The sequence below is a fragment of the Eretmochelys imbricata genome, chromosome 5 (genome assembly GCF_965152235.1).
Source record: "Eretmochelys imbricata isolate rEreImb1 chromosome 5, rEreImb1.hap1, whole genome shotgun sequence".
NCBI lineage: Eukaryota > Metazoa > Chordata > Testudines > Cheloniidae > Eretmochelys > Eretmochelys imbricata.
Window position 1 is genome coordinate 101,881,183 of NC_135576.1, and position 15,905 is coordinate 101,897,087.

The 15,905-nt window shown below is 42.0% G+C and overlaps 1 protein-coding gene across 6 annotated transcripts in view; it reads right to left on the reverse strand.

The window, feature by feature from the left end:
• The window catches only part of RFX3 (regulatory factor X3), a 252,819-nt gene that overhangs the window by 106,622 nt on the left and 130,292 nt on the right, over nt 1–15,905 (reverse strand). For 3 of the 6 annotated variants that reach the window (XM_077817625.1, XM_077817623.1, XM_077817629.1), the window contains exons 1-2: nt 12,488–12,530; nt 10,185–10,309 (exon numbers count right to left, since the gene is read on the reverse strand). In XM_077817625.1, the coding sequence (XP_077673751.1) occupies nt 10,185–10,309; nt 12,488–12,494 (132 nt within the window). In that variant the 5' untranslated portion in view covers nt 12,495–12,530. Of the gene's footprint in view, nt 1–10,184; nt 10,310–12,487; nt 12,531–15,905 lie in introns of those variants that run through there. The other 3 variants (XM_077817624.1, XM_077817628.1, XM_077817626.1) reach the window with 2 other exon arrangements.

The window sequence follows — 15,905 nt, forward strand, 5'->3', positions numbered from 1 at the left end:
GATAAGGAAATACTTCAAGTAAAATCTTTTCCTTTTCAGGTGGTGTGGTTCCTCCACTATTGCACTGAGAGCGAGAAGCGATTGTACTCCCTGTTCTAACCTGCTGTTGTGAAAGGGGCTCCTGAATAGGGATGGGGAAGAAGACAGAGGGTGGAACAGGGAGTGATATTGGACTGTATAACCCACTACACAAACTCTTGTTTCTTTGGTCTGTTTTTGTAATCCATAAGTGGTGGAAGTCAGACAGTCCATCCTCAACAGGAGGAGATAGGTTAGAAATATCTGAAGTAACGGGTAAACTGCTTCCAGGCATTGAGTCAATTTTGTTGCCTGGAAAATGAGGGAAGCAGAGGCAATAATATGTCTGTTGATGATGGTCTTCTTCCAGAGAATTTTTGCAGCTCCCTGAGAAGCTGTGTGAACCTGGACTGATTACACACAGGCTGCTTTTGGTACATCTGAAGTCCAAAGTGTTTGCATTTTGGGTTGGTGTGTATACTCTCAATGAGCATTGCCCTAGAACAGGGGTCGGCAACATTTGACAAGTGGCGTGCCAAGTCTTCAGTAATTTAAGGTTTGACGTGCCAATAATACATTTTACATTTACAGGGGCCAGTGGATGGAACCCCAGACAGGCAGCGGGCGGAGCGGGGCCAGCGGTCGGGACCCCAGCTGGCAGAAGCCAGCGGCCGGAACCCCAGACCGGCAGTGGGCTGAGCCGCTCAGCCCGCTGCCGGCCTGGGGTCCCAGCCGCTGGCCCCGCTCAGCCCACTGCCTGTCTGGGGTTCTGATCATCCAGGCAGGCAGCGGGCTGAGTGGGGCCAGCGGACGGGACCCCAGCTGGCAGCAGAGTGCGGCCAAAAATCGGCATACCAACGCCTGCCCTAGGTGGTCATGGAATAAATTACAACCCTCAATGGGCAACTCCTCAGTAGTCATTTGTAATTCTCTAGGGATATCACAGAAGGAGAAGAACCAAGAGGATCTGTGCATTAGTATAGCTGTTCCCATTGATTTACATGCCGTATCAACTGCTTACAGAGCAGTTTGCAATTATGTTTTCACTTCCAGCTGCCCTTTAAGATGGACCTGAACTCTTCTTTAGAGTTAATAAATAAATTTTTGCATTGTATTACAGTTTATGAAATCATACTTGGCTAATACCTCTCAGTAATTAGAAATCCACATCTGCAGCCTAGAGATGGAATAACATTTTCTGCCAAAAAGGTCTAATCTTTTAGGTTCCTTATGCTTAGAGTAGATCCTAGCTGAGTCTGGCAAGATCTCATTTGCAGCTGTAGCTACAAGAGATCCCAGTACTGAGTAAGTATAAGGTTACACAGAGCCAGTGGATAGTACCCGGTAATGTCTGTCTGCACATTTCAAAGTGCAACCCAGTGAAGCTGGTATCTGCCACAATATTTTAGCAGAATCTAAAAGAGAGGTACATCCTAGTACCAAGTGTGCAAGATGTCCAATAATCTATGTGGCCTGTCCTGAACTTCAACCATCAGGATTCCGAATGTCAAGGCTACTCTCCTCATTAACTCCTGAAAAACCTTGTAATCATCAGGAGTAGATGTTTAAGTTTCGGGAACCACTGCTTCATCTCGGGATGAAGACACTGCGCAGGGATGGACAGTTCTGTCTCCTGCGAGTCTCATCCAGAGGAGAAACGTCCTGAGATGGTTCTGGCTGTTGTGGGGGATATAACTCCATTCTCAGTTGTTCAGGAGACAGAGATCTGAGTCTTGTACAGGTAGTTGAGACAGGTCTTCAATGCTGAGAATATCCCCAAGGCATCCAGAAATTCCAGGTATACTAGAATGTATAAGATGCTAAAGGCCAAGGAAGTGGGTACCAATGGCCAGGGTGCCTTTATGAGCTCCTTCCATAATAATAAATAAATAATAATAATGGGAGCCTCTCTTAGATGCTTTCCAGAAAGCCCAGACAACTAGGATCTTGTAGAATGCTCTCCACTGTCCCCCAAAGCTTATGAGGTAAATGAATACCTCCTCACTGAATGGCTGTGCTGTTCCCACTGGTGTAATGGGAATTTGTATGGGATATACTTTAGGTAGTACTAGATAGTACTAGACCTAGAACTAAAGGTGGTGCCCACGGGAATAGTTTTGTGGAAGCAAGAAGCAGAGAGTCTGGTACTGATGAAATGATAAGTTCTCTGGTAGCAAGATATGGTCTTGGTGCCAAACCAGTTTAAGATGGAAGCAATACAAAGGGAACAGGCATGATAGCAGGTGGGGCCACAATATATAATCTTGACAGCATTAGGATACACCAGTCATCAGTACCAGTGTTGCCAGTACCAGGGTAGTCAGTGCTGGAGGATTGGTCATAGGATCCCAAAATGGCCGATATGGCACTGAGTAAAATATGAGATAAGTCCAAGTCCAAATCAGCCCAAGCAGGAACTTGATGGGTGCTCAAGGCCCTCCCTCCCCCCCCCCTTTTTTTTTTTTTTTAAGTTTAGAAGCACTGTTTACATCAAAAAGCCTCAACGTTTTCTGAGGCCTAGATACCACACTTGGAGAGCGTGATCTGTGCCTCTTCTCCTTCCTATTACCTCTGTCTCCTGATAACTTTCTCAAAGCAGAAGACTTGATGGCTAGTTCAATGGTCTTAGAAGATAAAGAGGCAGGAGCAGTCCTGGAAGACCATTCAACCTTTTCAGCCTCCAGAGTTGAAAGGCCAGAGTCCAAATGTGGACATATCGACTGCTCAAAGAAATTCCGTGAGGTGAGATTCTCTAGCTCTGAGGTATCCTTGAGAATGGTCTCCAAATGTCACACCAGTAAAGGAGAAACATTCTGTCTGGCCTTCATTCAGCAGCATGACTGCTTCTCAAGACAGGTGATGTTTGAATCACATGGATTTGTGGTCAGTCATGGTGCACAGACTGCTAGCAAGTACCTCCCATAAAGAAAAAAACAAAAATAAGGTCCTGAATGGAATTTTAAACAGACACTATCAAAAAACCTAAACCAAACCTCTTACCGCTAACTAAAAACTATCTATTTACACTAATATTACAAGACAATGGGTAGTATGCCAAAAGAAGTGATAAGCTCTGCCTCTTAACCATGGGCAGCAAGAAGCAACTGGAGTTGGTTGGTGCAGCCCCACCTTTTATGCCCGTAGCTGCAGGCACAAGGGCGGGCAGGGCACATGTGCCACTCCAACAGGTACCACTGACTAAAAAAGACTCTGGCAACAGTGCAATATGTATATGGACAATCATGCAAAGAAGAAAGGTTACTTACTTGTACAGTAACTAGTGTTTTGTCCCTGTGGGTACTCCATTTTAGATGTGTGCGTGTCCATATTGTGCTGGCTCTCAGGATACCCAAGGCTATGAGTCACCTTGTTACCCCCCTGCCTCCAGCATGAGGAAGACTTGTTTGTGTTTAACTGGGCATCAGTTCCCTGATATCACCAGACTGTTAGCTACCCAAGCTCTATCCTCTGAGCTATGTTAGCCCTGCCTTTGCCTGCTAGGTTAACAACAGGTGTACTCCAGTCATTAAGCCCTTTCAAAGCATTCCTCTGTAGTGTCCAGCCCCTTCTCCACAGGACACTCTAAAAAATTCCAGGTCTGCTGTCCCCAGGGGAAGAGTGTACACACCAACTTGTATGATTCAGTTTGTACTATCAGGTCCTTGTTTAATACCACTGCACTGAGAGAAAGTAAGTGATAATAATGGAAACAAAAGGGTTATATATAAAACAAAATCATAATATGCTTTCTTGACACTAAACTTAACAGGCTAACCTCCTGTCTAAAGAAGGTGATGTTTGAATCACATGGATTTGTGGTCAGTCATGGTGCACAGACTGCTAGCAAGTACCTCCCATAAAGAAAAAAACAAATGTCTTCTTCAGCCTTTTCAAACAAGGCTGGCTGAGATCACATTTTCATGAATGTAAATGCATTCCCATTTACTTCCTAGATACAGCATGACAGGGTGTCTTCTCTGTTCTACAAATATGGAATAGTAAACCTCTGAAATGTATCTCCAGGTAAGGTTCTCTTCCTCTGCCATGTGCTCTTCCTTGTTGACTTCAGAGCTCTCCATTGATTTCATATGTAAATGTGCCTCCATTGTGTTAGCTTACAATGCTAAATCTACATGCTGACAGAGAGGCAAATAAACATCTTTTGTCTGACAAGAAACCTATTTCTCAACTTCTGCTGCGATACAGAATCTAAGATCATATTTTCAGTATACATACACATAATTCCTTATATAGTATCTGTACCTATATTTCAGAAGGATATTAATGACCAGTGTGACTCTGGCTTTCATTTAAGACCACACATGACATTCTTTGATGAGCCAGAATGTACATACCAGAATCAGGATGTTCTTACAACCCCCTTGCCAGTTGACAGAGAGTTTGATGGATCACTACTCCTCCGATCACAGGTTTTTGTTAGCAGGGGAAGGAGGGTAAGTAATAGAGCACTCATAGTGACAAAACATCTTGAAGGCCCAGCTACTGTACAAGTAAGTAACCACCCCTTCTCCTTCAAGTAAGTGTCCCTATGTGCGCTCCACTTCAGGTGACTCCCAAGCAGTACCCACATTAAGGGGGCAGGTGCTGAGGAATCCTGCCTAATATATATTGGAGTACAGTCATCCAAAAGGCTGCATCAGAGCTGCAAATATACACCATGGGGTACTGCTGGGAAAAGGTATGAACAGATGAGTAGGTGACAGATTTACAGATGTCTTTGATGGGGACATTCTTGCCAAAAGCAACTGAGGTGGACAGTGCTCTAGTGAAATGGGCTGTCACCCTAGAGGGAGGATGCACTCTTGAGAGTTTGCTACAGGCCAAAATGCATCCCAAAGCCCATTTTGATAGTCTTTGGATAGAAATAAGGTTCCACTAATTTTGTCTGTGAAAGATACAAAGAGCCTAGGAGAAACTCTGAAGGGTTTAATTCTCTCTAGGTAGAATGCTAGTGCCCTCCTGGATTGTCTCTGGGCAGAAACAGTGGTTCTATTCATTAAGTCTGTGAAGGACACGAAAAGCATGTTCTTTCTAGGCAGAAAACTAGTGCCCTCTTAACATCCAGGATGTGTACACTGGTTTCTTTCCTACAGTTGTGCAGTTGAGAGTAGAAGATGAGTTACTGAATGTCCTGGTGAGTGTGGAAGTCCGAGGAGATCTTGGGGAGAAAAAGCAGATGAGGACTCAAGGACTTTTTGTAGAATAGATACCAGTTTGTTTAGATAATATTTGTCAGGCATAGATGGTTCTGAGCCCATCCTGAAGGCATCGGGAATGTAAACTGGTGTAAAGTGTCACGAATGTGCAGTCTGCCATGTGATCCAACAGCTGCACACAAGTTCTCACTGTTCGAGGACTTAACTGAAGCTGGGAGATGAGGTTGGACATTGTGACAAATCTGTCTGACAGTACGTGTGTTCTGGTGGTCTAGGAGTTCAGGGTGGCCCCAATGAACTTGATACATTGGGTAGGTATCAAAGTGGACTTTTCTCTGTTGAATGTTAGCCCCAGTGTGTTGAAAAGAGGTAGAGCCTTTCCAACTGTTGATTGTACCTCGTTGTTCGAGGAGTCAGTAATCTAGTAGGCAAAGACGATCACTCCTAACTATTCAGCTGGACAGCCACTAATGACAGAGCCTTCATGAAGACTCTTGGGGCAGTAGAGAGCTTAAATAGAAGTATCTATTATTGATAATGTTTGTGACTGACTGTGAACCACAGGAAGCAATTGTGAGCTGGATGCATTGCTACATGAAAACACACATCCTGGAGGTTAAGGGCCACAAAGTAATCCCCTGGATCTAGAGGTGGTATAATTGCTGCTAAGGTCATCATCCGGAACCTCTGAGTCTGGATAAATATTTTCAATGTTCTGAGATTCAAGATCTGTCTCCATCCCACCTTCTTCTTGGGCACCAGAAAGTATTTGGAGTAGAGTCTTTTTCCCATGTTGGAAGACGGGATTTCACTTCTTATATTAGGAACCTTCATGAGATGGGTCCCTGAGGAGGGGCAGTGAGGGTGGGTGGAGAGGAGGCATAGCCTGATGTGACAACTTCTACCACCCACCGGTTCAAAGGGATTCATTCCCATGAGTGCATGAAATGGGAAAGATGGTCCCCATAAGGCAGGAAATGGGAAGTAGAAAGGTGGTGGAGTGCAAGATCCAGATAATGAAGTGACTTGTGGCTCTCAACCAATATATCAAAATGGTGGTTTGATGCAGGCTGGTAGCTGGGCAACCACAGAGGTGGAACCTAGATCTTTTCTTGGGTGGTTCTATGGCCCTTTATATATTTGAAACTGCCACAGATGAGAGAGGCTAATGAGGCCTTGGCAACTAGTTGTCCTTCAGGGATGAGTGCCTGGAACCGGTTTCTTTGTTATTGTGGAAGATATTCAATAAAATGAGTGAAATTTATTATAGTTTGTGTAATTATATTGAGCAATTACATCTTGGTAATTTGCTACCCTAAATTGTAATAAGTCTGAGGAATAATTTTTATGACTGAAAAGGTCCAGCCGCTTATACTCTTTATCATGTGGACCTGGAATCATGCTGTTTGTTTCATAAATAGTATCAACCACCGATCAGTTCAAGATAGTCAAATAGGTATTCTGTGCCACTGGAGTGAATATTTCTTGTCCTTTCTTTTCCAAGTGGATGGGACAGAAGCAGGTATTTAACATACTGTTCTCGATGGCTCTAGCAAGGCATCATTTATTGACAAGGCCATCCTGCCCTAGGAGGTGGAATGAAGGATTTACATCATGCTATGCTGTGACTCCTGCACCTCTTCCAGAGGGATTTGCAGAGACTCAAATATTCTTTACATGAAGTCTTGGAAAAGTTTGAAGTCGTCTGCATAGGAACGTGGAGGAGGTATTACAGCTTCATCAAGTGAGGAAGAGGACTTATTAGTGGGTGGTGTTGCCTTTCTATCAGCCCACAGTTCTTGGTTCTCCTGACAAGGGTAGAGATGAGGGGGGTCCTGAGGAACAAGTCCCTCTCACTCCTGGTGGTCATTCCTGAGAGAGTGTGCTCTTATAATACTGGTCTCCATATGCAGCCCAGGAGCTGCAGAAGGGACACCGAGGCAGGGCATAGGGGAAAAGCAATGAACCCCAAAAGAGGTTATAGCAAGGAGGCTGTTGAGGAACTCGCATGTGTCTGGTTCCTGCTGACCCTCTTTTCAAAACAGACTTCTGGGGAAGGGGTCTGAATGGGAAGATGATAGATTCCTGAATGGACATATCCAAGTTAGCAAAGGAGTCTTCGAAGGGGAGCTCATTTAGTTGGTACCAGAGGAGATCATGGGTCCACAAGGTTTCCTTCAGTACCCATCAGTAGGGGGGAAATAAGGCTCCTTGAATAGTAGGAGGTCGCTTAGAAACAGGAATCTGCTCAGTACCAGGAAGGCAGGACATAGGAGAGCTGAGTCCATCACAGTTGAAGCCATTGGTACCAAAGATGGCACAGGGGCATGAATAGAATGCCTTGTGTATTTGTTCCCTAGTCGAGTGGCAGGAAGCAGGGGAGCTGGTGCCAGTACTGATCTCTTTGAGGTGATGGAGCCCTTATGCATTACTGGTTCAGTGCCACATATTACCATTAGTACCAGGTGAAGCTGCACGCCAAGAGACTTTTCAGAGCAGGGAGCACTAAAGGTCTTCTTAGTCAGTGCAGGAAGCTCAGTACAGGAGGGTCTTGGAGCCTCAACTATACCCATACCAGAATTCAATGTCTCCTTGCTAACAGATTTCTGAGGCAATTTATCCCTTTTCTTCAAGGCCTCTCTATCAGGAGGCTTAGGTCTCATCTTTTTTGAGGGCTCTGAGCTACTATCTGGAGATACCCCATGGTTCTTGCCCCCTAGAGTGGAGTGATGGAAATTGAAGGGGTGTGCTAGACTAGTCAAAGCTGCTGAACAGGCCCCAAGTTGGAGGAGGGTCTCATGGAATGCTCCATGATCAGCAGCTTAAGTCTGTCCTCTTTCAGTATCCTGGATTTGCTTCCAAATCCAATGCAGATCTTGCACCTTGATGGGATATTTATCTCCCCCAGATATTGGAGAAAACCAGAATGAATGTTGTTGAGGGGTAAATACCTTCTAGGGGTCAGGCAGCATTTAAGACCAAGGGTTTGGGGCATAATCAGCAAGGAAAGAGAGACACCTCAAACAAAGGAAACGGCTCTAAGTGAGGTGGGAGGCCTGACCTTGAAAAATGAGGGGACCCTCTGAAAAAAAAACGCACAAAAAAGTGTGCAGGTAAGTTCAAAAGTAAAATAAATTTAATAAAAAATGTCATAAAAATTAAGGAATTAGGCAAGGACAGCTGGCTAAGACAAGAGGTACACTAGTGCATGGACACTCCAGGGTTCCCTTTCAGGCAGTGGGCAGCTGAGAAAGAACTGGAGTAGCAGTGGGTCTGACCTGCCCTCAGATCAGAGCAGGAGGGTGTACAGAGCACAGCTAGCACAGACCATGTAGATACCACTACCAAAAATCTCTCATCCAAGGTGCACATGCATACCTAAAGTGAAGCACCCATAGGAATAATTACAAAAAGAAGAACTAAGGTTGATAGTGGCCTTACGTATTGCTACCTGGCTGCAAAAAATAGACCAGTGTGATTTTCAGATGCCTGCATACACTAAGGCATCGCACCAGAGCAGGCAGATAAGAGTCCACTGCAACCACATCTAGATTATTGTGTTCTGTTCTGGATACCACATTAATAGAAAAAAAATTGGAATAAGTATAAGAAAGCTACACAATTGATCTACACAACTGATGATAGAGCTAGAGGGATTATTTTATGAGGAAAAATTAAAAGAACCAAATACATACTATAGATTGGCTAAGCAATAACTACGAGGAGGGAGACAGAAAAACATAACTATCCACAAATAATGAAAGATCTAAACACTAAGATCCCAACTCAGCAAAACCACTTTGAGACGTTCTTAACTTTAAAGCACATGCTTAAGACCATCCCTATTTAACAAAGCATGTAAGTACACACTGACATCCTACCAACTTCAATAGGACTTAAGTATGTGCTTAAGTGCTTTGCTGAATAGAGATGATTTTAAGCATATGCCTAAAGTTAATTATGTGCCTAAGTAGTTTTGCTGAATTAATACCCTAGAACGGAACAGAATTATTCCATGTTATACATAGAAATATAAGCAGAAGTAATAGCATGAAATTAGAAGAGAGAAAGTTTGGTCTTACTATCAAGAAAAATTGATCAACAATGAAAAGTAAGAGGCAAGTCAACAATGTTACCTGGGATTTTAAAACTAAATTTGACAAAATACTAGAAACTGTTTACTCCTGGGAACAAGACTGCATGGCAAGAAATCAGACTGCATGATCTAAAAGGTCCTTTCCATTTCTAATGTCTATGATTCTATAATTATTTAAAGCCAGTTCTCAGTGCAAGATAACATCACTGTCATCCACAATCCCCAAAACGCTCATGATTAAATACTGATTTATTTACATGTATGAGAAAAAAAACCCTTGAACACTATTTTAAATATAAGGCACAACTCTTGCACCCAATTACCTATTCCCCCAAATCAGTTCAATTTACACTGTAGATCTTGCACAGATTCAGCTGCTGAAATGAATTCTAGGGTGGGGCTTTCAAGTCAAGGGTGTCATCAGTGTTTAGCATACAACTTTAGAGGTGCAAAGTAATACTCGTTTTGCATTTATTTTAGACTGATTCAAGGGGGCAAAACAAAAAGGGAAAAGAATCTGGCCATTAATATTAGGCATATTTTCCTTATTAACCTTTCAAATAAATTAATTTGAATATTTAATCGTTTTACATTAATGTTAAATTATGATGTTACATTACTATATTATCTATTATTACTACCAGATATTTATATATATATGGTGGTTATACACCTCTGATAAATGTCTTGATGATCTTATTCAAGGAATAAATCCTAGAAGCAGTGTGTCTTTTTATGTAGCTCTTTTGGTTTTAGCAAAATAAAATGGATAAAAACAGAAAGAAGAGTTCATTTAGCAGACCTATACAAAATCAGTCCTTCATTATATTTGAGGAAAGGCACAACTGTGACTTGACTTTTCATGTTTTTTTCCAAGACTAACAGCCACCTACCTGCTGCTGTACCGGTACTTGCTGTACTACCTGTGTGGGCACTGCTGCCTGGCCAGCCACAGATGTCTGTAAAGTCACTGTTGAACCTGTGTCCGACACAGTCTCTGATGTCTGCATCGTGGTCTCTGAATAAAATTAAAATGTAAAATCCAGTTTACCACATGAACTTTTTTGCTTGTTGTCACTTACCTTTATGTAAATCTTAAAAGAGTAACATTTGCCCAAATTCTAATCTGGGGATTAGCTAAAAGATTTTCCCCCCTACCATCACATGGCTATGTGCACATTTCTTCCCCCAGCCCCTCGGCTGCTGTATCCTAAAATATAAGAAAATATGTATGTAACATTATACAGGTTATTGCTCTATTTACTTATGGCTGCTGCACAGAAAGAAAATGGAGAACAGAATACTTCAAGCTTTAGATGCTAACAATAAGTAATTTTTCCTAGTTTACCTACCAGCCTGCTTTATAACACTGTATGCTAGTTCAGTAGCAAGGTGCTTTTGAACCTATTTATTGCTGTGAAGTAAAGAACTTTTAGAGAAATTAACCTGATTCTTCTCCACTTGTCATGGGATAAATTAGCTTCAACTCCATGAAAGTCCTTGGAAGTTACATCACGGTAAAACTCATTTGAGAGGACAATCAAACCCTATATCTTTGCATCGTAGTTAAATCTGGACACTTGAAGCTATCTATACAGCGAACAATATAATTAGTCTTAGAAACTGCACTTATAAGTATTTCACTTTTATTGAGCCAGCACTAAACACGCCTTCTTATAAAGTCTCCAATAACCACTATATTGAACTGAATACTTCAAAACACAATTCATACTGACTGTCCTTAATTCTAGAGAACTATAAGTCATTTCTACAAAAGGCATTTTTAAATTATGGTGTACCCCATATATTCAGTTTTCAGAAAGTACTGACACAGAATGAGCAAAGTATATTGAAAAAGTTCAATGAGTAAAATATGTAATACCAGAAATACTTTTTTCTTTCTGAAGAGTCACCATGTGGAAGGCATTTTTTCTCCATAAGAATGCAGGCTCAAACATTCATATATGTAAATATTTAGGGGCATCTTCTGCTCTCACTTAAGCCCCAAATATCTCTATTATTTAATAATCTTAATGAACAGAGATGTTTCTGACTTATTTGTAGTCTACAATTGAGGCAGGAAATCAATTATGAAAGAACAAATCTGGAGACTTAGAAATGAGTCTGTCCTTAGTCTGTAGCTGATTCAGGTAATTTCTTAAAGCCAGCTATTTCTTGCTTCAGATAATTTACAGTATAAACAGTCTATAGGCAAATGCAAAATGATACATCTAGGAACAAGAAATGCAGGACATACCTCCCAAATGGAGGTCTCTATCCAGGGAAGTATTGACTCCAATAAAGAATTTATGGGTCAGAGTGGACAAGCAACTCAACATGAGCAGTACTGTAGAAAAAAGAGTGCAGTACTGTAGAAAAAAGAGCTAATGTGATCCTTGGATGTGTAAACAGGGGAGTAGTAGGTAGCAGTAGGAAGTGATTTTACTTCTGCAGATAGCATCAGTGAGACCAATACTGAAATACTGCATACAGTTCTAGTGTCCACATTTTAAAGAGGATTTTGAAAAATTTGAGAGATTGCAGAAAAAAGCTACAGAAATGATTCAGGGGCTGAAGGAATTGCTTTACAGCGCAAGACTTAAGAGCTCAATCTGTTTAGCTGATCAGAAAGAAGACTGAGAGATGACTTCATTAGAGCATATAGGTACCTTCACGGGGAGAAAATACCAGATATTAAAGGGCTCTTTAATCTAGTGGATAAAGCCATAACAAGAACCAACGGCTAAAAGCCGAAGCTAGAAAAATTCAGATTAAAAATAAGGCACTTTTTAAAAAAAAATTTTTTTAATAGTGAGTGGGATTAACCACTGGAACAAACTACCAAGGGAAGTGGTGGATTCTCCATGTCTTGACATCTTCAAATCCAGACAGGATGTCTCTCTGGAAGACATGCTTGAGTCAGAACACAAGTTACTGGGCTCAATATAGGATAACTGGGTGAAATTTAATGACCTGTGATATACCAAAGGTCAGACTAGAACATCTAACAGTCTCCTCTGGCCACAAACTCTAGAAATCTGTAACTAAAGTTCTCTGACTGAGAAAAAGAATATTAGTATCATCATCTATTAATAAAATACTTCCTTCACAAATCCAGACTATAGGATCTTCACATATGACTTTAAGCACTGGAACCACTTCAAGCAGTATCATTTAACGGCACACACACACTGACCTGCCATGGCCAAATGTTCTAGAGAAGGTTGCAATGGGCCTGTTTCCTCTGTTTTCCTCTGCCTGCACAAAATCATATGAACATGATGAAGTGGGGAACAAGAGAAGGCAGAAGCAGTACAATTGGAAAAGTCTACAATCTTCTTAATTATCTTCCTCCAAAACTGGGATTACTCATGTAAGTATTGCTCAGTCTGAAGAAGGGCTGAAGAATCTGGACATTAGTTGGGTATTGCTACTGCTTACTAATTGCCTACATTGGGTGCTGAAGAGACAACTTTGTGAAGGAGAAAGGAAGGTTACGTAAGTGACTCATTAGATTAAGTGAGCACCACTCAACATGGCTAAGGGCCCAGTGTAGAGACAGACTGCCCTCCTGAAGCAAGGATCTAGCACTTCTCTCAAGACTTAATGTGGGCTCGGGTGGCTCCGCCCCATTGCACTCATGAGAGATGTTAGGATTGGAGGGAGGAGTTTAAGAAGGAGATACTCATGTCAATTGATGGCAGACCAGGGAGCAGAGCTGACCTTCAGTCCTCAGCTCCTGGAAAGAGGGCAAACTGCAAGCAAGAACTTCTCAGAGGACTGCTGCCCAACAGCCCTTGCCTGAAGAAAAGGAGGGCCAGAGACTGACTCTCCTAGAGAGAGAACTATTCACCTCTACTACATGTGAACTCAGTTTAGGGCCACAGACAGATGAGTGCCCTTTGAAAGAAGAGAGCCTTAACCCAATTAAGGATAATTCATTTGTGTTAATTCCTCTTATTTCTCTTCATTAACTGCCCTTTAACATGACCTGGCCAGAGGGCCACGACACAGGAAGAGGGAGACCACCACGGCCCCAGAGCGACCATCAGCAGGAGGTACCGGATAGGAAGAGAGCTACTAAGCAACACCTGACCACAAAGAGGCACTAATGGTGAGTCAACCCCTTCATACCTACTGAGATCATATGGCTAGCCTTTTATCTCATTTCCTTTATTACACAAGGCGAAAGAGAAACAGCATACAGGAAACCTTTATCCCAACATGACAGAAATGCATTTGATACAGATCCCAATCCCTTCTTGCTTTTCTACAAAACGTCCATCACTTCAAATTTCCTGGGAAGAATGACTGTCTTCAAGTGACAGAAATCTTGTCATGTGACATTCAACTCTTAAAATAGTGGGATTTTTACAGATTTACAATTTTGTATCGCTCACTGAGCAGACAAAGTTCTCAACTGCAAAAATCTGGTAAAAACACTAATACCAAACATAAGAAGTTTTAAGAAATATTATTTAAAAAATGACAAAAAGCATCAAAGACAACGGGAAGACTATTTCTTTAACCCAGTGTTGCTGGCAGAGAGGAACTGAGGACAGAGGAATGTAGAACATTCATAACTGCAAGCTAATGTGTGTACACCACCTAACAATAACCTTATTTCGTTGTTCTCTAGCCAGGAATCACCTCTTTCCCGGCTGGTACAGAGGAATGAGATTATACTTTATATCATTTTCTTCTCCCAAACCAGTTTGGGGCACTTACTTTTCCACACCACCTCATAAGGACTACATAATGGATTATTTTCCACATGTCTGAATCAAGCAAATTATCTCATTAAATAATTTACATAAAATAGCACACATACAGCTGCTTGGAAGATGAAACCGAAACCTTGGAATCTGAAATTTAGAGTGGAATTTAGGTAGGCAGATGTAATGGGAATTTGGAGAGACCATACAAATTAACCCCACTATTGATACAAAAAGTTATGCGCAATCATTAATATCCATAAGTGGTCATGTCCTTTATTTTACAGTTTGTCTGAAAGCCAATAATTCTACTAGCAAAATGGTCCTTAAAATTATGTTGGGCATTTGTTCCTTAATTACTCAGCAAAGGGTGCCACCTACTGAATTACCTGCTCTACTACCTACAGCACCTAGATTTTTCTGAACCAGAACAGTGAGATCAGACAAAATAACTATTTGAAGTGAGGCTTTAAGCCAATATAATAAATAATAATAAACAAATAAAAGCTACAGCATCAGGAGGATACAGGATGGGTAGAAGAGGATTAAAAGGGAGAACAGGAATGGAAAGAACTTGCAGCCAGAGGGAACAGGGGATAGACTGGAGAATACCACTGTCACCAGGAAAAGGCAGGCCTATGTGATCGGGAACTCTTTATTGAGAAGAATAGACAGGCTTGTAACCAGAGCTGATCCAGAGAATAGAAGGGTGTGCTGTTTTCCAGGTGCTAAGATACGGGATGTAGACCTGAGGTTGAAAAGGATCCTAAAGGGAGCAGGAAAGAATCCCCTAATTATCCTTCATGTGGGAACAAATGATACGGCTAGATTCTCGCTGGAAAGTATTAAGGGAGACTATGCCAGGCTGGGGAAGACACTTAAGGAAATCGAGGCTCAGGTGATCTTTAGTGGGATTCTGCCTGTTCCTAGAGAAGGGCAACAAAGGTGTGACAAGATTATGAGTATCAACAGATAGCTCAGGCAGTGGTGCTATAAGGAGGGCTTTGGGATGTATGGCCACAGGGAGGCATTCATAGACAGATGACAGTTCTCTCGGGATGGACTTCATCTGAGTAGGGAAGGAAATAGACTTCTAGGATGGAGGATGGCACAACTGATTAAGAGAGCTTTAAACTAGGAATTTGGGGGAGATGGTTGGGAGATGTCCAGGTAATCTCCACGCCGGATTTTAGCATTGTGAGGGAAGAAAACCAAGTAAGAAAGGATACAGCCGTGGGTAGGAGAATGTATACAAGGAGGAAGGGCAGTGTGGATACCAGTCTAATAGGTTATACTGGCTGTAGAATGACCGTGCCTAATCGGCTACAGAACGTGAGCGAGGCCAAAGAGCAAAAATTAAGATGTTCGTACACTAATACGAGGAGCCTAGGTAACAAAATGGAGGAACTAGAGCTACTGGTGCAGGAAGTGAAACCAGATATTATAGGGATAACAGAAACATGGTGACATAGTAGTCATGACTAAACTACAGGTTTTGAAGGGTATGTGCTGTTTAGGAAAGACAGAAATAAAGGTAAAGGTGGTGGAGTAACATTGTATATCAATGATGAGGTAGAATGTAAAGAAATAAGAAGCGATGGAATGGAGACGTCAGAGTCCGTCTGGGTAAAAATTACACTGGGGAAGAAAACTACTAGAGCCTCCCCTAGGATAGTACTTGGGGTGTGCTATAGACTGCCGGGATCTAATCTGGATATGGACAGAGCCCTCTTTAATGTTTTTAATGAAGTAAATACTAATGGAAACTGCGTGATCATGGGATATTTTAACTTCCCAGAGATAGACTGGAGGACGAGTGCTAGTAATAACAATAGGGCTCAGATTTTCCTAGATGCGATAGCTGATGGATTCCTTCATCAAGTAGTTGCTGAAGCGACT